Source organism: Rhizophagus irregularis, chromosome 11 (genome assembly GCF_026210795.1).
Source record: "Rhizophagus irregularis chromosome 11, complete sequence".
Taxonomy (NCBI): domain Eukaryota; kingdom Fungi; phylum Glomeromycota; class Glomeromycetes; order Glomerales; family Glomeraceae; genus Rhizophagus; species Rhizophagus irregularis.
In genome coordinates, this window is record NC_089439.1 from 271,967 (window position 1) to 297,452 (window position 25,486).

A 25,486-nucleotide genomic window follows, 5' to 3' on the forward strand; every position below is an offset into this window, starting at 1 on the left:
CAAAATTGTTACTTAACATTCATTACAATAATAGTAATATCTTGCATTTATATTAACTTTATTGGATTCATCACGTTCGCTTTCAGGCTCTTTTCTACGTTGAAAATAAGTATCCTTAAATAATCCGTTTGAATTATAGGAACAATCAATAACTTTATTGAACATTTCTTCTACATTATCACTTTACAAATTTTACAATAAAAAACTACATATAAAAAAATTTTATATAATAAAAAAGCCGTCCTCTCATATCATTTTAAAATATGGTGTCACAAGAAACTAAAGATGTTTTTGTCTAGCTTTATATTTAGGAATAATTCCAATTCTAAAAATTTAATTGTATTCAATTAATTTATAAGTATATTGATATCATATATTCTTTATTTATTTAGAATCAATGTTTACATGTTGTCGACTTACAAAATAAGATATTCGGTAACCACAACTTGAGCTGCTTGATTTGGCTTGAAAAGTAGATTGACGTTTGGCTTTAGAACTCCATCTGTAACATTCCCATCTCTATTCCTTATAAAGTATACCGTCACTTTCTGTAGCTTTTACGATTGGTTGTTTAAATGATAAAAATATCTGAAGGTTTATTTTTCTTTTGTTCACCCATTATTTACTCTTAAGGAGATTCAGTTGTATCTGCAGTGTAATTTCAAATCATTTCATCATACCGTTACATTATTTAACTAAAAGTGTTATTTGAATTTATGGTAAAAAAAAAATAGGAAAAATAAAGTTTATTGTTAAACGAACACTAACAATATGATAATAATACGATGACATAGTAACATCGGTACATTAGTTAACGTCGACAATGTAACAACATCTATTAATTAATTATCTCGTAACCATTTGTAAATTTGTACTAGTATTATATTTAAAAAGTAAATCGCACTGTAAACTACAGTGTTTAAAATAAAAGAGTGGCTTATATAATTTATTTTATGATAATTACAGAGAATATAAAAACATGTCTATAACTTATTATACTAGCTAAGATATTTAACATGTTGAAATCTATTTTTTTATGCTGCCATTCACCATATTGGCAATTCGTAAGCTTAAATAATATATTTTAGAATAAAATTCTTATGTAACTTGTCATGTGAACAATATTTATCACTTTTTAAAACTGGGTTATTCGAATTAAAAAAGTTAGTTTGCCCCGGTTATATAGGTAAATTTTATTTCTTTACTCTTTTTTTTGAAGAAAATCTTCAAATTAACGTCCATTTGTATCAATAAGCTTTAATAATAATGTTTCTTTAAAGTAATTTTTAATATAATAATTTTTAAGAAAAGGAAAAAAAACAGTAAAATATTTTTTGTTTCTTATAAAAGAAATGCGAATGGGCTTAAATGCGAGGTATAGTTTCAATATTGGACAATTTACAATTTGAACGAACATTTAGTTAGTAAGATTTCATCAGATGGTCGCAATTATTATATTAATTGGAGGGCAGATCTTAATATAATAAACTCTAATTATGAACTTTCTGTTACTTCAGTATCAGAATTTGTTTTTCCATTTTCAGAATGATTTAGAAATTAATGGTTATATACATGAAAAGAATTATTTATATTTCCATGTTTTTTCCGTGAATGTATCATTTTCACGGAATTTTTACGAAAGCCACTTTATAAACTTACAGTATACGAAAAAATAGACCTTATTTAGCAGTATACTTAATTCTTTTTTAGGTATTTCTCAACCATTTCATTAATTGAATATATATCAAAAGTAGATTTGTTATAAATATAATAAATGTTACAATATATTAATATTTATATTCCAAATGTATTATTATTAGTATATCAATTTAAATTAAATTTTGTTCAATTACAAACTGATTTTTATTATATAAAGAAGGTTTACATATTACTCTATAATCAGTGTTAAACAAAAACTAATAAATAAGATAATGATAGAAAATGTTTAATGGAAAAAGTAATTTTTTCGCTACAAGTTTAATAAAATAATTCTGCTATTTTAAAAATATTTTTACTCTTATTTCATTTAAATGAATTTAATACGAGTCTCTTCTTTACCTTAAACTCTTGAGCCATGGTTATAAGCTATTATAATATATAAGTAAGAAAGAGATGAAATAAATAATAAATATATATATATAAACAAAAAAAATGCTACTTACTAAAATCAAGTAATTTTAACTATGTAATTACTAATATTATCATTTTAAAAGATTTTTTATAAAAGGATTAAGTAATCGGGATGTATAAATAGCTTGAGTATGAGTAGTAAATTGGTTATTTTTAATTGATAAGAGGTTTTCTTTTCTATTTTCTTGTGTTTCATTAAATTGCTTTTCAATTTCAAAATGTTTTTCTTTCTTACTATGTTGATATGATGCGAATGAATCATAAAATAAGGTAATTAATTCCTCTATTATAATAGAATTTGGTCTATTTTCTGGATCTAAATCCCAACACCTTTTCATTAAATCAATATAACATTTTGGTGCAATTTTTTCATCTATTTCAGGTCTAATCCCATCACATATATTTAGTACTAAAACTTCATCATGGGCACAATCAGCAAAAGGTTGTCTTCCGGTTGCTACAAAATACATGATCATACCAAAGCTATATATATCTGCTGCTTGAGTATAAGGTTTTCCTTTTAATACTTCAGGAGCTACATAAGGCATAACTCCATAAATACTTGTTTCATTGACATCATCAATTTTTCTATATAATCCTATATCAGAAATATGTGCCATTTTTTTACTATAACTATTTTTGCTTGCAAATAATATATTTCCTAAATGAAAATCACGATGAACCATTTGTTTTTGATGAATTTCGCTAAGACCCCCGATAATATTAGTTAATGCTTCTATTACATTAAACCAATTAAAACTTTCATAGTTTTTATCTACATAATTATTGAAATTTCCACTATCTGCATATTCAAATACCATGATATAATCCTTTGTATTTGAATCTTGAGATATCCCATATAATTTAATAATATAGTAATTCAATATTTGATTTGGATATACTTTAATCTATAAAATAATATAATATTAAAATGTATAAACTAATTAGTTAAAAACAAATACTTAAATTATAAGGAAATTTGTACCTTATTTATAAACTCATCTTGAGAATTTTGTGAATTATGTAAACATTTTAGAGCAACTCTTGTATTTGGGTCTCTTCTCCAATAATTACCATTATAATACAATAAACCATCTTTCCATATTGCTGAATATACTGTAGAGAAACCACCTTTACCTATTTCTTCAATGTTACTGAACTGATCATATGGTATCCATTCAACTATTACATCAGATTTACTAATATTATGATCAATATTTAATCTCATTTCTTGAATTAAATCATTAATTTTTTGATTTTCATGATTTGTTTGACATGAAATACAGCTTTTATTATCTATTTCAAATTCATTGTTGTATTTTTTTCCACAGTTTTCACAATAATATTTAGGTTGAAGAACTAAAATAAAATCATTTGTATTTGGATTTTGAGATATTCCATAACTCTCATTAATTAAATATACAGTCTGTTAAGATATAACAAAATACTATATTAATAAAGATTAATAATTAAAATAAATTTTTAGAAAATTTCATACCTCATTCAAAAATACATTAATATCTTGTAAATTATACGAATATTTTAAAAAAACTTTTTTATTTAATTTCCTTTTATATTTTCTGTTTAATAAATTGTAAAATAATGGTCCATCTTTCCATATTGCTATAACAAGGCCACTTTTTCCTGTTTCATTAATGTTGATAAACTTATTGTATGGTATCCATTCAAATACTGTACCTCTATTATCATTAATTTTTAATTGGCTTTTCTGAATAAATTCATCAATTTTTTCATTTCCACTAGTCCAGTTTGTAAAATTGTTTTTTAATTGATTTATTTGACATTGTTTACACCATCCATAACCTACATATTGATTACCACATTTTATACAGTAATTATCAAAGTGTTTATAACTAAAAACCAAAATATGTTCCTTTGTATCCGGATTTTGAGAAAATCCATAGCAATTATCCGTGTAAGGTTTAATCTACCAAAATACAAAAATAATTAATATATTAATTTTGTCAATCTAAATAAATTTGTATAAAATTCTAATACCTCAGTTATAAATTCGTCGGTAATATTATGTGAATTGTGTAGATATTTTAAACAAACTTTTTCACATGGGTTTCTTACCCATCTATATTCACGTTCATTATAATATAATGAACCATTCTTCAATATTGCTGTAGTAGAACAACTATCTTCTATTTCCTTAATAATAATAAGCTCATTAAATGGTATCCATTCAAACACACTTTCACGTCCATTGTATTTTAATTGCTTTTCTTGAATGAAATTATCAATTATTTTATTTCCACTAGACCAGTTTGTAAAATTATTTTTAAAATGACATTGGTTACATATCCTACAGTATTTGTTAACATATTTATTACCACAATTTTCACAATAATATTCAACAAATTTCTCACTGAAAACCAAAATATAAACATTTGTATTTGGATTTTGAGATATTCCATAATTTAAAGAGTTTTCATTTTCATCTTCATTTTCTAATAATAAATATGATTCGACCTATCAAAATACAAAAAGTTTAAAATTATGTTAATATTAAAACTAAATTTATAGAAAATAGAAAATTTAAATACCTTATTTAAAAATTCATATTCATTAATATTCTGTAAGTCATATAAAAATCTTAATACAACTTTTTCATTTAATTTTCTTGTCCAATCATTTTTATTAATGTCATAATATAATTGACCGTCTTTCCGTATTGCTGTAACAATAACACTTTTTTCTACTTCATTAATAAAAACTAGCTCATTATATGGAACCCATTCAAATACTGCACCAAGTCCATTGAATTTTAATTGCTTTTCTTTAATAAAATTATCTATTATTTTATTTCCACTTGTCCAGTTTGTAAAATTATTTTCTATATGTTTTATTTGACATTTACACCATTCATGGTTTTTATCTTCGTATTTATTACCACATTTTTCACAAAGTGAATAGGGATAATATACATTAAAAACCAAAATATAATCCCTTGTATCTGGATTTTGAGTTATTCCATAACAACATTCCATTAAATATTTTGTTTTACGTAATGAATATGATTCAATCTATCAAAATACGAAAAAATTAATATCGTGTAAATAATTAACTTAAATTCATAGAAAATCTAAATACCTTATTTATAACGTCAGTAATATCTTGTGAATTATATAAATATCTTAAACAAACTTGTTCACATGGTCTTCTTATCCATCCCTTTTCATCTTCAATATAATATAATGAACCATTCTTCAATATTGCTGTAGCCAAACAATTAGCCCCTATGTCTTCAATATCAATAAGCTCACTATATGGTATCCATTCAAATACGTTATCATCTCCATCGTATTTTAATTGCTTTTCTTGAATGAAATTATCAATTATTTCATTTCCACTTGTCCAATTTGTAAAATTATTTTTAATAATTTCCTTCCCACTGGTAAAATCTATACAATATTTTGTAAGAGATTCCATTGAATATTAAAATTTTTGAACGAAAAAGTCAACTCGATTTAAATGGGCGTAAAAAAATAGTATAATAAAACTAAATTTGGTTAACAAAAAAAATATGGCGGAATTTGATTAACAAAAAAAGTATAGAATGATTTTTTTTTGCATAATGTTGTGCTACATAAACGCATGATCTTTTATTACATAAATATTTTCTATCACAGTATCATAGTATCACTTCATCGATCATTTCCAATTAACGTTAGATTATTTTTATTTAAAACGTCAAATCAAACGATCGCATAAAATTTTTAAGTTTTATACATAAAAAAATACATGAAATATTATATTGGAATATTAAGGTACCTGAAATTAACAATTTCGCAATTCTTATAAAAGTTTATTCTCAAAAAAGGAAACAGACACTTGATGATAAATAGTTCATTTATCATTTCCTAAAAAAAAATAGGAATACCGATCAATTAAAGTCGTTAAAAATTTTCTAAAAATTTAATTTCTACTAAAAAAAAAACCAGTTACGCTAAATTTACCAAAAGAACAACCAGAATTTTAGCTGTAACGGTAAAAACTAAAAAAGAAAGGAATTTTCTAACGACTCCAACTTTCACTTCTACCAACAAAATGGATTATTGAATCATTTTTTGCTTCTTCCAATTTCCTTCATCATGTTTATATATAGATTTTTATTTTTTCCTCATTTTTTTTATCTTGACTGATTTTTTATTAGAACTTTTTCTTTTCTTCTTAAGTCAAATTACTTTAAATTTTGGGTAAAAATTTGTCGATCATTTATTAAATAAAATTTTTTTTTAAAAAAATTTAGTAACGTATTTATTATTTATTAAGAATCAAAGATTACATAATTATTAAAATACCTAGAAAATTATTAAATTAATCAATAAATTCTCTATAACTAAACATTAACTATCTATAAGTGTTAGAATAAAACTATACTAAAAATAATTAACCAGCTCTAAGCATTGATCATTAATAACTATGTATACTTTCGCTGCTATGGCATCATATTATCTTACAAAACTACAAAACTCTATTTACCATGTACCAATTGTACCATGATTTCTTAACCGACCTATTATCTATGGTATTTTGTATTGCTTTGTCTTTCGTCACTAAATTTCCTACATCAACCTCCTTTTCATCACCTTCCATCAACATTTTACGTTTTCTTTTATCTATTCTACTAAGTACTAATCCCTTTCTTTTGTTCCATTTCAGCTACTTCTTCGCATCTTTTCTTCCAAATTTTAATTTTCAGCTGGTCATAGTAACAATATAACTACAAATCAAAAATCATCATCTTTGTTTCTTTACTTTTCAATATATCATTAAAAGCGTTATTGTATATTCCCCTTAACATTTCCCATTCTCTCGTAAATCCCAATAGCACCTGTGAATTTTCGTATAATTGAATAAATGGTATATGTAAAATTTCTATCTCGTCGAGATCCCCTTTTTCTTGTAATTTTTCTTCGTATTCGAAAATTGAATGCACATTAATTTCTCTTATTGTGATTCGTGAATTCGTTACATTCACAGGTCCACACGTGCTCCCAAGCATCGATATCTTTTTCGCACCTAGGGCATATATTACTGTCAATACATTCACCCCTATTTCATATACGGTCAAACCTTTATATAACGATATATCAGGACATATATGGAAATATCGTTATATCGAAGTTATACCGATATTTATATATCCTCACATATAGTGGGATATATATATACTGTATATAGGAAAATAAATTTTATCGGTATATCAAGTTTTTAATAATATATCGGTATATCGAATATCGGTATATCGAGGTTAGACTGTAATAAACTATATATAGGTAAATCTTTGAGCAAAATTTTGATCTTGTATGATCTTTCTTTCGTATCAGCGTCATTGCATTGAAATTTGCTATAATAATAATTATTATTAATGAAATCTAGAGATTTGACCCAATCAAATTCATTCTTGAAATTATAATAAAATAGGTCTTCTATTTTGGCGCAGTTAAAAATCTCGTTCTTCCATATCGCTTCTGTACGCTTTTTTGCCCAACCTCTAAGATTTCCTACGATTAAATTATTCTTCCAATATAAATTAAAATTATTTACTATTAACGCTTCAACTGCCAAAGATACCTCGTAACTGTTCATCGTTATGTTTTTTCTTTCTAAATTAAACTTTCTTGACTCCTTTCTAGTCTTGTCTAAGTATCTTAGCTCACTGTTACTACATATGCCAATATGATTGTTCATCGTGTTTAACCAATATTCAATAAACATAATTCTATATAATACTCATCATCTAATTTCTTTCAGACTTTTGGTGGGAAGAAATTTCCAAAAACTCCTGTATCATTGCCAGACTTTTATCATTTACTCCCATATATATTTCGCTATTACTATCTATCAATAACAACACCATGATTATACACTTTAATGTTACTCTAAATTCGTTTTCGTTTTCCGCTCGGAACCTTATACTTATTTTTATTTCGTTCTTGTCATCGTCCATGTTTTATCTTATTAATAAATATAACAACTCTATTTTCCCTTTATCTTTCATTGAACTTTTTAACTTCATGCAATCTATTATAATAAACATCTTTTTCTTCAAGTTATTTAAATTTTCGTTATCAATTAAACTATTTTTTAATATATCAATTAGCCTCGACTATTTTTTCAATCATATCGATTCTTAAATCATATTCTACGTCTCTTTTTTCATGTTGAGTACATGTAACCAAGACATCATTTTTTTTCCATATATTTCCTAAAGTTTCGTACGGTTTTACATCTTGTCTTACCGTCATTTTTTTTATGATTCTACTTTCACTATTATTCAGATATATTAAGCATTCTTTTTTTGTCATTATTTTCCTTTATTGTTCTCTTTATATTACTAATATTCTTCTCACCCCTTTCGCACTTAACTAGCACGGGCGACTCATCCTTGTTCAAATTATTGTCTTTCACTATCAAATGGTAACCAATTCTTTCTTTTTATATTCGCCGAATACTTTACATCATTTTCATTCCACGTTATAATTGAAGTTCTTTCGTCTTCATTGAATGCTCTAAAGCTAATATTATCTATTTGTAAATTTTTATTTAAATATTCTTGTTTGATGCCCTTACATCCTTCGATTGTCACTTCTTTTTCTATGATTTTAAACCATTCTGGTATTTTTCCTTTAAAATTAGTACCATTTTCTGCACAAATATGTTTCCACTTCATAATTCGTTTGATCCACTTCTAACAGCTCCAAAAATAATATTTCCTTACTTCTCAAATTTACACTCTTGATTATATCTTTTTCTGGAAACAGACTTAAACAGACTTATTATTCCTATATTACCTCCATTAATTCTGTGCCCAGTATTTCTATCCATTATTTTCATGATTACATATTCTTATATCCTCTGATCTTAATACTTCGATAGCGTCAGCAATATAATAATTTTTCCCTTTTACTATGTTAACCTCATTATCCCCATACAACTTGCCATCCATGATCTTTCTTGAAGCTGTATCATCTTGATTCAAATAGTAAACTTAGTTTTTCGTTCCCATTTGCTTGATATATAATGTTCTTGCACAACATTTCTATCTGTAAGTCATGTTTGAGGCCATATAGACCTTTTTCGTATAATATAAAATTGGGAGATGATCTTGATATCTGAGCACTGTTCTTAACTAAGCAATTTATTCTGGTCATTAACTGTATACACTCATTTTTTGTCAACACTATCGCTTGCAATTGGTATTCGATCCTTGGTATAATTACCATATTCCAAGTTATTATTTGTTTATCATTCAATTTTTTCCACGTGAATATATTACATGCTTTGTCTACGATATCTTTTATCTTTTTCTTGTATGTCTTTCTTCTATTATCTTTCCTAAAATATATCCCTAAATACCTATTACCTTCTTTATCATTAACTTTATTTACCTTCATTCCTTCTATTTCCAATTGATCTTTTTCTTATTTATTTTGATTGATCGTATTTATTCACGTTAGCTTTGATGTCATTAATTTTAAAGAATTCGTGACAAATCTTTACCATTCTGTCCACGTTTTCTCTATTCTTCCCTATTAAAGTCGTATCATCCATGAACGCTGTCACATTGAAAGTGATTGATCTTTTTTCACTCGTCCCTTTCACTATATCTATTATTTTTGTAGCTTCTACTTTATATCCTACTTCTTCTTTGATCTCTTTCAACCTTGTCAACAGAGTATCATAAAAAATTCTCCACAGTATCGGCGGCTATATTTCCCCTTGCATTGGTCAATTCCATCTTGTACAAAGTATTCATCGGTTGTTGAATTATTTACTATTACCCTATTAAATCGGTTAAGACTCACGTCCATTACTATATCGATAAAGATATAACTTAAACATTTTTCTAACATAGTGGTACTAACTGAATCATATGCCTTTGAAATATCCATTAATAAAATCCATACTTCTTTATCATATTTGTTCGCATCTTCTATTATTCCTTGTATTATTTTTAATGGTTCGAATGTGTTCTCATTTCTTAAAGCTGCATAATTGGTCCCTGTGATTATTTTTTCTTTTGTTAAAATTATACTTAATCTATTTGTGAGCACTTTTATCATCAATTTTCTTGCTGTTTCAATCAATGTAATCGGGCGAGTTGATTTTAAATCCTGATTCCAATCTACACGTTTTTTAATTGGGAACACTCCTTTTTCTATACAATTGTTTATAATTCCTTAGAGTAAACCTTTTGACAACTCTTTGCTTTATTTCCAAAAGTCATATGGGATACCGCTAATACCTGGTGCCTTGTTATTTTTCGTGTTTTTGATCGCTTCGTATAATTCTTCTATACTTACTAATTTCATTAAATTGTTATAAATGTTCTCTTTAACATTTTCCAAGGGCTTGTAAAATTATTTTTCAGGTTAAAGGATCATCAAGTATTTTTAAATTCATATTAAAGGACACAACTTAAATTAAAAAAATTTATTAAAAAGTGTAATAAATGAAAATAAGAAATTCTAATATTATTTCTAACTTTCTTTAGCATAAAAAATCCCTTATTTATTTTTGTATTATCAAATATATTAGCATTTGATTCTTCTAAGTAAAAAATTTATATTAGTTTTTTATTAACAAAATGAAGAAAAAAATTAGTGCATCATATCTTGTCAATGCAATGAAGACGCCTCAATCTCCTAATTTTATGAAGTTTTAATGTATGACGAAGTTTATTAATTGTACATTAAATTTTGTTTAATTACAAACTGATTTTTATTAAATAAAGTAAGATTCTACATATTACTTATAATCAGTGTTAAACAAAAAGCTAGTAATAAATATAAAGATAAAAGTATTTTATAAAAAATAAAGTATAAATAGACTTCCTTAAACCTAGGGAGTATTTTTAAGATTTGGCAGAAGTTTAATTGAATATTTCTATTATTTATTTATATGAAATTAATACATTCCTTTATCTTAAACTCTTAAGCCATAAAAAATAATCACAAGCTAGAATGTGAAATAACAAGAATAAGTTGAAGTAAGTAAATAAATATAAAATATAAAATAAAAAATGTCACTTACTTTGTAAAATCAATAATTTCTACTGTATTGTTATCAATATTATCATATTTTGAAAGACTTTTTGTAAAAGGATTAAGTAATCGAGACGTATAAATGGCTTGCTTATGAGTGGGTAATTGGTTGATTTTAATTGATGAAAGATTTTCTTTTCTATTATCTTGTGTTTCCTTAAATTGCTCTTCAATTTTATAGTGTTGCTGTTCCTTTTTCTTAAATTTTTGATCTAATGAATTACAAAATAATTCAATAATTTCTTTTATTTCAATAGAATTTGGTCTATTGGTTGGACTTGAATCCCAACACCTTTTCATTAAGTCAATATAACATTTTGGTGCAATTTTTTCATTTATTTCAGGTCTAATCCCATCACATATACTAAATGCTAAAACTTCATCATGTGCACAATCAGTATAAGGTTGTCTTCCAGTTGCTATAACATACATGATCATACCAAAGCTATATATATCTGCTGCTCGAGTATAAGGTTTTCCTCTTAATACTTCAGGAGCCACATAAGGCATAACTCCATAAATACTTGTTTCATTAATATCATCAATTTTTTTAGATAATCCCAGGTCAGAAATACATGCATTATAATTATTATCAATAAACAATATATTTCCTATATGAAAATCACGATGAACCATTTGTTTTTGATGAATTTTACTAAGACCTTCGATAATATTAGTTAATATTTTTAATCCGTTAAACCAATTAAAATTTTCATAATTTTTATTAAAATAATTATTGAAATTTCCACCTTCTGCATATTCAAGTACCATAATATACTCCTTAGTAGTTGGATATCGGGATATTCCATATATTTTAAGAATATTATTTATTTTTTGTCTCGGATATGCTTTAACCTATAAATAATATAATATTAAAAATGTATAAACTAATTAGTTAAAAACAAATGCTTAAATGATAAGGAAATCATACCTCATTTATAAATTCATCAAGAAAATTTTGTGAATTATGTAAGCGTTTTAAAGCAACTTTTGTATTTGGTTTTCTTTTCCAACTTGAATATTCATGTAATAATAAACCATTTTTCCATATTGCTGAATATACTGTAGAGAATCCACCTTTACCTATTTCCTTAATATTATCAAACTGATCATATGGTATCCACTCAAATATTAGATTAGATTTACTAGAACTATGATCAATACTTAATTTTATTTCTTGAATTAAGTCATTAATTTTTTTATTTTCATGATTTGTTTGACATGATACACAGCTTTTATTATCTATTTCAAATTTATTATTGTATTTTTTTCTACAGTTTTCACAATAATATTTAGATTGGAGAACCAAAATAAAATCATTTGTATTTGGATTTAGAGTTACTCCATAACTTTCCTTAACTAAATATGTAATCTGTTAAAATATATAAAGATATTAATTATATTGATATAATTAATACATAAATAAATTACATTTTAGAAATATTTCATACCTCATTTAAAAATGTATTATTATTTAAATACTTTAATAAAACCTTTTCATTTAATTTCCTTCTATATTTCCTGTATGAATTACTGTAACATAATGGACCATTCTTCCATATTGCTGCAGTTAAACAATTATCTGCTATTTGTTCAATATCAACAAGTTCATTGTATGGTATCCATTCAAATACTGTATCATTATGATCACCAATTTTTAATTGGCTTTTCTGAATAAATTCATCAATTTTTTCATTTCCACTAGCCCAGTTTGCAAAATTACTCTTTAATTGATTTATTTGACATTGTTTACACCAATTACCATATTTATTACCACATTTTATACAGCAATCAGTAAAAAAATTAAAGACCAAAATATAAACTTTTGTATCTGGATTTTGTGATATTCCAAAGACTAGTTTATTTGCCAAATAGGATTCAACCTATCAAAATATAAAAAAATTTAATACTACATTAATACTTAAACTAAATTTATAGAAAATTAAAATACCTTATTCAAAAATTCTTCGTTAATATTCTGTAAATCATATAAAAATCTTAATACAACTTCTTTTGATCTTCTTACCAATTTCTTTCCATATATACTATATGATAATTGACCTTTCTTCCATATCGCTGCAGTAAATCCATCATCTTTATTTATCTCATTAATTCCAATTAACTCTTTATATGATATCCATTCAAATATCACATCATGTTGTTTACAAATTTTTAACTGCATTTTTTGAATGAAATCATCAATTTTCTCATTTCCACTTGTCCAGTTTGCAAAATTACTTTTTAATTGATTTATTTGACATTGTTTGCACCATTTATTATCACTATCTTCGTATTTATTACCACATTTTTCACAATAACAATCACTATCACAAACCAAAATATAAACTTTCGTATCCGGATTTTGAGATATTCCAAAGTTAAGTTTATCAGCCTACCAATTTGCAAAAAAAAGTCAATATTAATGAATATTAATATTTAACCTAAATTCATAGGAAAATTCTAATACCATATTTAAAAGTGTGTCAGTAATATTATCTTGTGAATTATGTAAATACTTTAAATAAACTTTTTTTTCACATGATTTTCTTATCCATTTCTTTTCATACGTATTATATGATAATTGACCTTTCTTCCATATTGCAAAAGTCAAATAATTATCCTCTATTTCTTTAATTTCAATAAACTCATTATATGGTATCCACTCAAATATCACATCATCATATTTATTAATTTCTGATTGCATTTTTTGGATGAATTCATCAATTTTTTCATTTCCGCTTGTCCAGTTTGCAAAATTACTTTTTAATTGATCCATTTGGCATTTTTTACACCACTCTTCATTTCCTTCATATTTATTACCACATTTTTCACAATAATATTCTAAATAATCATCAATGAAAACCAAAATATAAACATTTGTATCTGGATTTTGAGATATTCCATGATTATTTGCAATACGGTTTAATAAATATGGTTTAACCTATTAAAATGCAAAAAATTAGTATTATATTAATATTTAAACTAAATTTATAGAAAAATTACATACCTTATTTGAAAATTCGTCAGTAATATTCTCTAAATCAAATAAAAATCTTAATACAACTTTTTCATATGAACTTTTAGCCAATTTCTTTTTAAAGTATTTGTCATAACTTGATGGACCATCCTTCCATATTGCTGTAGTCAAACAATTATCTCCTCTTTCTTCAATATAAATAAATTCACTATATGGTATCCATTCAAATATTCTACCTCCATTGTATTTTAATTGCTTTTCTTGAATGTAATTATCAATTATTTCATTTCCACTGGTCCAATTTATAAAATTAGCTTTTAAAAAATTTACTCCACATTGTTCGCACCATCTAAATTTATCACTAGTGTAATTATTACATTTTTCACAATGATCATAATAATTAATATTATAAACTAAAATATAATCTTTTGTATCTGGATTTTGAGATATTCCATAACAATTATATGTTAAACTTGTATAAACCTACAAAAATACAAAATAATTAAAACTACATTAATGCTCAACTAAATTAATCAATAATTGAAATTTTAATACCTTTCTTCTAAAATAGTGTGTACTGCCAGATTCATGTAGGCCACATAAAAATCTTAACACAACATTTTCATGTGATTCTCTTATCCATTTCTTTTCATCTTTACTATAATATAATGAACCATTCTTCAATATTGCTGTAGTTAAACGATTATCTTCTATTTCTTTAATGTCAATAAGCTCACTATAGGGTATCCATCCAAATACTGCGCCATGCCCATTGTATCCTGATTGCTTTTCTTGAATGTAATAATCAACTGCTTCATTCCCGCTAGTCCAATTTATAACATTTCCCTCAATAATTTCTTTCCCGATAGTCAAATCTCCACAATCTGCAAAGTCCAATTCCATTGAAAATTGAAATTTTTTGGACCAAAAAAAAACTCCTCGATTTAAAGTGGTCGTAAAAAATAGTACAATAAAACTAAATTTGGTTAACAAAGAAAATATGACGTAATGAATGTTGATACACTACATAAACGCATAAATCTTTTATTGACCGATCATCCCAATTAACGTTAGATTATTTTTATTTAAAGTTACCAAAAAACGTTAAAGAAAAAGATATTTTTTTTTTTTTTTTTTTTGACGCCAATCACAGTATCTACCGATCATCCCAATAAACGTTAGATTCATTTTGTTTAAGTTACCAAATACGTCAATGTGAAACAATAACAATTTTTTTTTTCTTTCGTTATTCTTTTATTACTACATCATTTTTTATTTTTATTTTTATAATAAACATATAAATTTGTGATATTTCATATTTTTTTTTTAAATTAGTTTGCTGCGAAACAAAAAATTGGGTTTATCCAGTTACGTAAACAAATTGTTTATTAATTTTTTTTTTTATAATTCTTTTTACAAAAGGCGCAAAGAAAATCAGCTACACTAAAGAAAAATAGCCGTAAAATCTTAGAAAAAGGAATTCTGCTCCTCGAAAATCTTTCCAATTGCGATTGCCTTATTATTTTTTCACTTGAACAACAAAATTTTATGCAATGCAAGGCCTCCTCAGCCCTTCATTAGCTTGAATCCAATTTTGGAATATGCTGTCATGTAACTCAAGAATATCGCTATCAAAATTTGCTGTGATTGGCTCGCTTCGTTTCATGCTACGTACTGGAAATGCAATTAATATTTTTTTAAGAAATCTTTGACGAGATTTATTTATTTAAATTATTTATTTAAATTATTTTATGAAAAGAGTTAATTTTCATTAAGATAAATATAGGGTAATTATATATATTTCGTATAATAATTTATTCAAGTATTTACATATTATATTTATATAATTTAGATGAAATAAATTATTGCTTGTTCTTGAATATGCATGATGATGAAATATTGGAAAAATATTTAAATGATGCTTTAACACTTAAATAAAGAATTTAATTGAAATTTGATATATTTGATGTAGAAAATTGTAAGTGCGATCATATGGCCGGTCTTCAGACCGATCTTAGTATTCGGTCCAGAATTCGAGGACCGGTCCGGACTGGGATCGATTATATAAAATTTTTCATCGAATAAAATGATAACAAATTACCTAGTATTGATAAAGTTTTCATTTTTTTGGTATTTGTAATATTAATATCATTCGATCGCTTATTAATGTTTTAAAAAGTTAAAAAGTTAAAAGTACAAGAAATAAAAATCCTTTCAATTACAGTACATGATCGACATCTATTTTGATATTTATTAATATTTCAATAAATGTATAATGTTTTAAATTTTGCAAAAAGTGAACCAGTATCTTTATTCTTTAACTTGATTTGAGATTTCATTAAATTACAATGAAAACAAAGGTAATAAATAACAAAATTTTTTGTGACATTGTCAATGATCATCCAACGTTATAAATTTTTTTGAAATCATTAAAGGCAAATGGAAAATACTTTTATTAAATTTATTAATGAAGGAAAGAATAAAGGAAATAAAGGAAATGAATTTGTACATCATAGCTTGGTGAAATATATAAAAGTATGATCTCAAAAAACCAGTTCTGGCTGAAAGACCGGTCTTTCTAAGACTGGTTGAACTAGTGTGTGATCCTCACTTATTTGTAATATAATTATTGTAAGACTGTGATAATTCCTCAATTAGGTATAAAAGGTAGTAATGAAAGTCAACATCCTTGCTCACAATCACATTAACACCCGATCATTATCCCATGAAAGATCCATGCATTCTGGACGATCATATACTGTAGTTTATTAATTGCTGGTCGGTGATTTGAATGGTATCTTAATGGCAAGGCACCAAAAGAAAATCGTGCTTTAATACCAGGAAAGTAAATAATAATCCTTTTAAATTCTTTTCACTTCCTTTTTTAATTCAGCTGTATTAGGACTTTTCCCTAAGTTATAAAAAACTCTAGATGAAGCATAACTGATAATTTAATTAAATCTTCAAATCTTATAGGGTAATTACATTTTTTAGCTCAAAAGATTTTACAAATGAGTTTTAATGGCGACAACGATCTAAAAATAATGTCAATGATTTTCTGGTTGATTCTTTTGCACTTGTATGATGACGTAATAATTATGAAATTTCAACTGGATATTCATCAAAAACAGTTAAACGCGTTTAAACTTTAAAGTATTTATTATTGGATGTTGATTTTTTCCAATAGCAAATGTCTGACACAAATGTCAGCAAAATTTGAAATCAGCGCGTTGTGGTTCATAATTGAAAAATTGTATTAATATATTCTTCAACCTATTACTAAATGGATTGCAAATAGCCTTATTCCCAAGAAAAGTAACTAATATTTGAAGTAACTTTAGATTTTCAATTTTTTTATATTTTTTTTTATTAAAAGTAAACCTTCATTGCTAAATATAATGATATCAGCTTCTTGGTTTTTTGGTTTTTTCAAACACTTTTTTGTACATGCAATTAAAAAAAGAATGGAATGTAATATATATTTATTCTGATTTTTCACTCATTATTTAATCAACGAAAATGATCAGAAATTATTTCAAATTAATCAACGCAGAATCGAATAAACGGGAAAAATATGACACAGAGATCGATATTTGACAAAGAAATCATGAATGTTTTATTTGATGACTTTTCAGCAAGATGCAATGACGATAATAAGATTATTCTGGTTTTGCATATCGATATCGGCGGACTTGGTTACTTTGCGTTAAATGCTAAATCTGAAAGATTTTCATAATTAAAATTATGTTTGTAATACCATAAATCACCTAAATCACCTGATAGACTATCATTTGACTAAATAATAAGTTGAGTAAAAATCTACATTTGCGAAACTTAAATTATTTCAACATAAAGTAGACGCAAAAAAAACCCCATTTCACTAACAAAAAACTCATTTCTCACCTGTATAGTAATTTTAGTGTGTATTATTAGAAAGTAAGTATGCTTTAATAAAACAAAATGTAAAATAGAAAATTTATATAGTCACAATAGCTACGAATATTTTAAAAATATTTTAAAACTCAATGAATATTGTTTAAAAAAATTTTTTTTTATAATAATTTTTATAAAATTATCTATTTTTTATATTTTTTAAGTCATCATTCACATTTATTTTATTGTACACGTTTTAGGAACTTTGCTCTCAAACTGATTGTTACTTTCAATTTTACAATAAAAAGAATATTCCAGAAATTATTGCGCAAAGTGAGATCCCATAACGGATATTATCAATATTATCAGAATCATATTTATTATATTTTTGGCTTAAAAGAAGTATTTATCAAATTATTGTGTAGTAAAATTAAATAAAAATTTTTTTTAATGTTCGTCCCCAATCTTACTACGCCCAAAAATATTAAAAATCAACATGTTAATTATAGGGTAATCAAATCCGCCGATATGGGCTGAAGAGTCTTGGACTAGCAAGACGTATCAGCGTCAAAAAGCAATTCAAATATAAATCTGGCAAAGCCGAATTTGAATCTTAAAGTGGAGCAGAAAGAAAGATAAACCATGGAGACGAAGTTGTATTATAATTTAAATGTAGTTGGTCAAGTCATTTTTAGATGTTTCCAGCATCGATGGAGTTATAAGATATACGAGAACGTTACAAATGGTCAGCGTATAAAGAATTACACGTAGAGGAAAAAAATTTATCGAAGATGGGAATCGATCTTAGATAGTAGATATAAACATTACAACTGGATTTTCGTGAAAATAGTACAATTTGAAGGGGAAATGGTTTTATTCGCGTATTTTGGAGACGGAGATGCGATAACAGGGTCGATTGAAAAGGTGTCGACAAGGTTTGGATCATTCCACCAAATATCGCAATGCTAACATGTATTATCCAAATTTAGAGTTAGAGAAAGGAATTCAACCAATATAACCATTACAACCTAGCAATGAACATACTGAAGAGTACAAGGGTGACGAAATGACGAAGGAAGACAAGGCCGAAGGTTTCAGAAGAGGAAGAAGTAACGACGTTGAACAAATATAGAAAAAATTTGTTGCATGGGCCAACTCCTAATGTTCAATCATCGTTGATAAAGGACTATTCGTCGACTGAAATGGTAGTTAATATAATCAACGAAGTTAAACAGACAGAAAAAGAGAAAGAAACGAAGTAAAGTCAAGGGAAGAAGAAGAGTTAAGACATTTACCGGAGGAAGAGGCGAGTCTTTACGAGTTGATTAGATTACAAACTGAACGAGATGAAGCATATCGCCCTTTAAAAAATTTATTCCGTGTTTTTTTATTCTATGTTATTCTCGTAAGTGCATCATATTCTCGGAGTTTTTACGGAATTAAAGATAAAACTTTCTATAAGGTCGAAAAGAAAAAGAGAGGAGAATGAAAAGAGAACAAGCGGTTCAGGCCGATATTAGAATGTTTTGGGACATCAAGCAACTCCGCCAAGACAAAATATTAAAGAAGCGGTGCAAGAATAAGTTAAACCTGTCAATGAAGATAAAAAGAACCGTAGGAGATAAAAGACTGATAGGAGTAATAGAAAAAATTTCAACATATTAGGAAATTAACGTAATGTAGTCATTATTTAGAATTTTAGATACATAAATTTTGTTATTTTTATAGCATCAAAGAGGTTACTAGGATAATTTTTTAGTTAAAATAGATAGGTTATTATACATTTGTTGTATCAAGTGTAAACGTCAAGTTCTTTGCTTATTCGTGTTAAATAAGTAAACTGAAGTACAAAAAAAAAAAATAAATAAATCCACCGACCGCCGATATGATACCATAACTTTTATTTCGGGATTTTGTGTCCTTTTGTTGTTTCTTTAAGATTCATTACCTTGAATAAAATATCAAAAAATCCTTGACTTTCTAAAGAATTTTCTTTTACTGATCTTGGCTATTTGATTATTAAAATCATCTGAAGTCTATAATAAATTAATTCGGGATCGCGTATAAAGTAGTGATCGTCATATATAAAATTTGGGACGCCAATACGCCTATATAATTTTACGACTTTTAGAATCTCGCGTTTTTTATATACACAACTTCTTTTTTAAAGTCAAACGTATGGGCAAAAGCAAAGAATATGTTACAACACTTATTTCTGCGGGTGAAATTGTAGAATTTTGGGCCATTTTGTCATAATTGGTGGTTTGCGCGACTCGTAAATAAAAGCTCTACACATACTTTACTCGTTCCGATTCGTTTAGGAATGAAATCCCATACAGTTTTAAATAAATGTAACTTTATAATTACCGTTGTAAACGATGCTGAACATCAAAACTCTCCTGGATTTTTGTGTGATTCTAAAGAAAATCAGTTGGGTGTATGCAGTTCACCAACAGAAGCTATTAATACTTGCTATGAAAAAGTTTTTCGTTCAAATGCAAAGTTTCCTGGTCCGCATGTTATGGGGTTTGACAATTCAAATATTATACAACAATTACTTAGTGGTAATTGCGTTTCGTCCATATATGATTAGTCACGTAATTGTGTTGGGAATGGAAAAATCAAGAAACCGGAATGGAATTATGCAGAAGAAGAATATAAGTCCATTTTACAATCCAATTTCAATGGTATAAAATCGGCTTTCGTTCAAGAGATAGAAGATAATGAATATGTAGTTCAAATATATACTAACGATGATTTGGTAAAGACATTCAGCGCTATTGACCCTGACGAAGTTTGGATATGTATTGATAGGCTTTCAAATTATTCTGGGAAATCTTTTTGGATTAAAAAATTCGTATACACAAATTTGTATTCAACAAACACAAATACCTTCTTGTACAGGATTAGATTGGACTTTTGAGGGTATATTAGAAAGTCTTTATAAATATCATTTGAAAAAAAGGATTTCATATGAAATCAAATGGCGTGATTTATTTGATAAGTGGTTGATCGGGAGAGTGATATTTTAGAATTACGAAAAGCTATTTTAGATTTATGTCCACCTGATCATGAGATTAATGATCGAGAATGGCATGCTTGGAAAGCATTTGTTCGAAATGCATGATGCACCAATATTACTCCTTTCAAAAAAGAAGAATCTAAGGTTAGTAACAATGCAAAAAAAATAATTTTATTATTTGACAAATAATTTTTTATTATATATTTGATTTAGTTTGAATTTTGGATGAAAGCATATTATCCACAAAAAGATAATAACATTACAAATGCTCTATAAATCTGGATTCCCCAGCAAAATCCACATTACTCAGAAAATCAATCTCTTACATTTGGCAAGCATTTCATGATGCATTGGAAAATACTAATAGTGGTTAAAGGCGAATTCTTTCGATTATTGTCACAAAATTTACCTACCAAGAACTCAAATCAAAATTAGGAGTTAGTATATACTGCAAATATTATGCTGTTAAAATCATTGAATTAATTGAAAAATATAATCTTACAGGTTGCTGCAAACACAGTATCAAGAGCCCGGCAATATGCACGTATTAATTGACCGCGCCTCAAATACAACAGCCTATTATTGTAAGGCAAATTAAGGCAGGAAAAAAAAGAATATTTAGAACAATTTTTTTTTGATAAGGTTAATGTAATAATGAGTTCATATAAAGCAGATGCTATTACACAAAAACCAGTCCTTTACCTCAAAAATGCAAAACAAGAACTATGGGAAAAGTTTCATGAAAAGTATCCAAATCCAAATGGAGTGAAACGCAACTTTTTATAAATATCTACAAGGCAATAGATATATTTATCATGAGAACATTGGTGGTTTATGTTCAATATGCAATACATATGGTTATGAAACTTTGACGAACTTACCAAGCTCATTCAGAATCACGTTAATAATCTTCATATCCAGGTAATAATTCCATTTCTACAATTGACAAAAAATGATAATATTTATGTAAATATTAATTTCTGTTAATTTTCTTTTTAGAATCAATTATTAGATCAAGGGGAGAAGTTAAACGATACATTAAAAGGGAATATGATCACATTTAACCGCAAATTCTAATGGCACGACAGAACATAATCCATGTATAAATCACTGCCCTCCTTTTGCATTTGGTACGTGTAATAAATAACATACTCACACGTTCCAGACTGTGATACACTTTTTCAATTCTTTATTGATGTTGAAAAAAATACCCCAAACAATATTCATGAAGAAATTTGTGAATTACGCAATAAAATTTTCTATTATTTGAGCCATCAGACGCGTAAGGTATTTCTAAATTCTCCAATTAATGCAAATCTGTTAGATTTAGATGAAAAGGTGCTATAATTATAGTTGATTATAAGATACGGAAATCTTACCCAAAAGTGCAAGAGAAACAAAAAGTGCTTTTTTTTCGGAAAAAAAGGGTGGGCTTTGCATTCAATTCTTGTATATACGCGAAAACTGGAAGTCAGCAATTGGATATTCGAGCATTTGACCATTGGTCATCTGATACCTGCCAAGACGCAAGACGCATGGTTTCAGCCTCTTCCATGCAGTTATAGAGTCACTTGAAGTCAAACCGGGCCGGGTTACTTTTCTTCCGATAATGGACCACACTACCATAATGCAGACCTAATGCTAATTCTAGGACATTGGAATGAATGGTATAATATTACGGTAAAAAATGGGTTTTCTTAGAAGCATGGGATGCTCAAACTTCTATCGATTTTCACCATGCCCAAGTATGTATTGGTTGTTCAAATAATTTAAGAAAAATGCTATTCAAGGAATTTGTGGGACTTCAGTGGCACATTTAGAACCAGAAAGAAAAAGAGGTATGTGTGAGAATACAATTTGAAAATTAGTAATATTACTCCTACCTAAAAATAATTTCTATGGTATATAGAACCGGGACGAAAAAAGAAAAATTTAATACCTGGAAATTCAAATTGATATAAGTGGTCCTGGCCCACAGAAGGCGAATATACAGGATTTATTCAGGCTCGTGCAATGCCTAATATTGGAACATGGAAAAATTTTGAGCCAGCTAAAATAGCACAATTTGAAAAAAAGTCCTCTTGAAAAACCTAATCTACAAGTTTCAGATCACTAAACTCCAACTTCCAATTGGAACGAACATACCGTTACCTAGTATGTAATGAATTGATCTAAAATCAAGAATTTTTTCAAATTTTTTTTTTATGGAATTTTTTTTTGTAATAGAAATCAATCCTAATCGTCTCACTATTGAAGAATTGAAGAAAAAGTTGAGTGATTATGGAATTGATACAGATATAATAAGTGATAATAGAGTTGTATTGGCAGAAATTTTACAAAATATATCGAATGATGAAACATCAAAACAAGTCTCAGGTAAATTATTTCTTACCATAAATTGTCATATTACTATCTCGAAACTTATTTCTTTTTTTTCCAAATAATAGACATGCTATATAACGAAACTATTGACACTGATTTGGATTCAAGGCAAGTTTCAGAGTATAAATTAGATTTTTTATTATCAAGTGGATGGGCTTTAAAAGAAAATCAGAGATTTGGTAAAAAGGGAGGAGGTAAACGAATGAGCAAAAATGTTGTTTCATACCTTGAGGCATATTTCTTGGCTGGAGATATAAATAAAAGCGAAAAAATATACGGCTCAAGAAATGCAGAAATGCATAATGAACTAAAAGGATTAGTAGAAGGAGGAATTTTAGAAAAAGAAGAAATTCCAAAAATTTTCACAATTAGTAACTGGATTGCTCGATATCTAGTTAAATGATCTTAGGAAACGAAAATTTTGGAATAAAATTTTGTAAATATAAATAAAATACATTTATTTAAAATGTTGTCATAAATTGTATAAAAATTATTGAAATTACGAATTTATATATTATATTTATAGTTAGGAATCTGACGTCGCATCAAGTAAAAGTTTTTTTTTTATTTACAATTTTGTATGAAAATGCAGAAATATATGCACAAGGTATTCTATATAAAATATAACGATTAGGTTGTACAAAATGGTGGTTTTTAGCTTAGTCCGAAAAAGATGAATTATGAACGATTTTTGATATTTATATATGATCGGCGCCTCAAATCGGAATAGTTTTCTCTACTTTATATGCGAATCACGAATTAAATTCCATTATTTTCTTACACATGTATTCATCAACCTTTGATCTTAATTCTGATACTCCTCGTTCAAGCTGTTCCGTTTTTGAAGGACCGACTGTTTAATAAATTTTCATGTTTCTTGCAATAAACAACCCACTTCGTCCTCTTATCCTATCATTATATGCTGAGTCTGCTTTATAAAAATAATATTAAATCATATGGAAAATCGATACATGAAGTAGAGTGTTTTTAGATTTAGTGACAGTATTGTTTAGTTTTTTTTGTTAGATAATTTAGATGACGTCTGGTGTTTTGTAGCGTAGTTTATATATTAGATAGACTGGTTAGCAATAGGGTTGGCGTTGTCCGACGTTACCTCTATGTATTTTATTTAGTCCTGTACTTAAGTATAAAAAATGCTAATTTTTTTTTTTAAAAAAAAAATTTTTATCAAACAAATTTAGTGTTTTTCACAAAGCTATTCATATACTGTAACTTGACTTTTACAGCTGAATTTTGAAATTCAGAGCTTCTTATAGCTTTTTAAAATAGATTTGGTGTTTTTAGAATTTTTCATTAGTATCGTCCTTACCACAAATCACACACGGTCCTTTATTTTTGGGATCTTAAAAATAAGGTTTGACACAAACTTTGCGTGAGTTATATAAGTCATTCATTGTGAATCACCGCAGCACCAAATATATTTGAACCACTTGATTATTTAACCGGAAAAAAAGATTTAGATTCTCGTAACTGTCCCCATTGATTTTTCAAAATCTGAATTTTTTTTTTATACTAAATTTTTTTCTTCAGCATTATATATGATATTCGTACATTAAATTTTCAAAAGTCTGGGTTTTTTTACTTTTTTACTAAATATTTTTTTTTTGCATTATTTTTACATACATATGACTCACATATATAAACAATGTATTATTTTATATATTGAAATTTAGTAATTTTGGTGTATTTTTTTTGCTCGAAGTTGTTACATAACATTAACATTCGTCACAATAATATTAATATCCTTCATTTATCTAACTTCTGGCATTTTTTCACACTGAAAATAATGACCTCAAATAACCCGATTGAATAATAAAGACAATTAGCAACTTTATTAAACATTTCTCCTATGTCATCACTTTACAAATTATACACAATAAAAAATAAATATAAAAATTGTATAAAAAAAAAAGCCTATCATTTTTAAATATGTCACAACTCACAAGAAACTAAAAATTTTTTTTGTCCGTGGAACAATCCTAAAATTTAATAGTATTCAATTTA

The 25,486-nt window shown here is 26.6% G+C and overlaps 4 protein-coding genes across 5 annotated transcripts; 3 read left to right on the top strand and 1 right to left on the bottom strand.

Moving 5' to 3' along the window:
* Nucleotides 1-18,924: 18,924 nt before the first annotated feature.
* On the top strand, nt 18,925-19,640 carry OCT59_002623 (uncharacterized protein; the record flags this gene model as incomplete). Its single annotated transcript, XM_066145039.1, has 4 exons — nt 18,925-18,992; nt 19,090-19,166; nt 19,293-19,462; nt 19,578-19,640. The coding sequence occupies 4 exons, from the start codon at nt 18,925-18,927 to the stop codon at nt 19,638-19,640; spliced, it is 378 nt and encodes a 125-aa protein (XP_065995795.1).
* Nucleotides 19,641-20,380: 740 nt separating this feature from the next.
* On the top strand, nt 20,381-21,184 carry OCT59_002624 (uncharacterized protein; the record flags this gene model as incomplete). Its single annotated transcript, XM_066145040.1, has 3 exons — nt 20,381-20,621; nt 20,872-20,982; nt 21,063-21,184. 3 exons carry the CDS (start codon nt 20,381-20,383, stop codon nt 21,182-21,184), a joined length of 474 nt encoding a protein of 157 aa, XP_065995796.1.
* A 66-nt stretch (nt 21,185-21,250) lies between these two features.
* OCT59_002625 (uncharacterized protein) lies at nt 21,251-22,519 on the bottom strand (the record flags this gene model as incomplete). Of its 2 annotated transcripts, none has more annotated exons than XM_066145042.1 (8): nt 21,251-21,488; nt 21,582-21,655; nt 21,782-21,802; nt 21,857-21,869; nt 21,961-22,015; nt 22,236-22,245; nt 22,291-22,372; nt 22,459-22,519. In XM_066145042.1, 8 exons carry the CDS (start codon nt 22,517-22,519, stop codon nt 21,394-21,396), a joined length of 411 nt encoding a protein of 136 aa, XP_065995798.1. In that variant the 3' UTR covers nt 21,251-21,393. The 2 variants fall into 2 exon arrangements, with proteins under 2 accessions (XP_065995798.1, XP_065995797.1); XM_066145041.1 differs by having other exon boundaries at nt 21,251-21,498.
* Nucleotides 22,520-22,717: 198 nt separating this feature from the next.
* On the top strand, nt 22,718-23,864 carry OCT59_002626 (uncharacterized protein; the record flags this gene model as incomplete). Its single annotated transcript, XM_025310730.2, has 5 exons — nt 22,718-22,759; nt 22,854-22,917; nt 23,156-23,233; nt 23,306-23,455; nt 23,527-23,864. 5 exons carry the CDS (start codon nt 22,718-22,720, stop codon nt 23,862-23,864), a joined length of 672 nt encoding a protein of 223 aa, XP_025179442.2.
* Between the last annotated feature and the right edge of the window lie 1,622 nt (nt 23,865-25,486).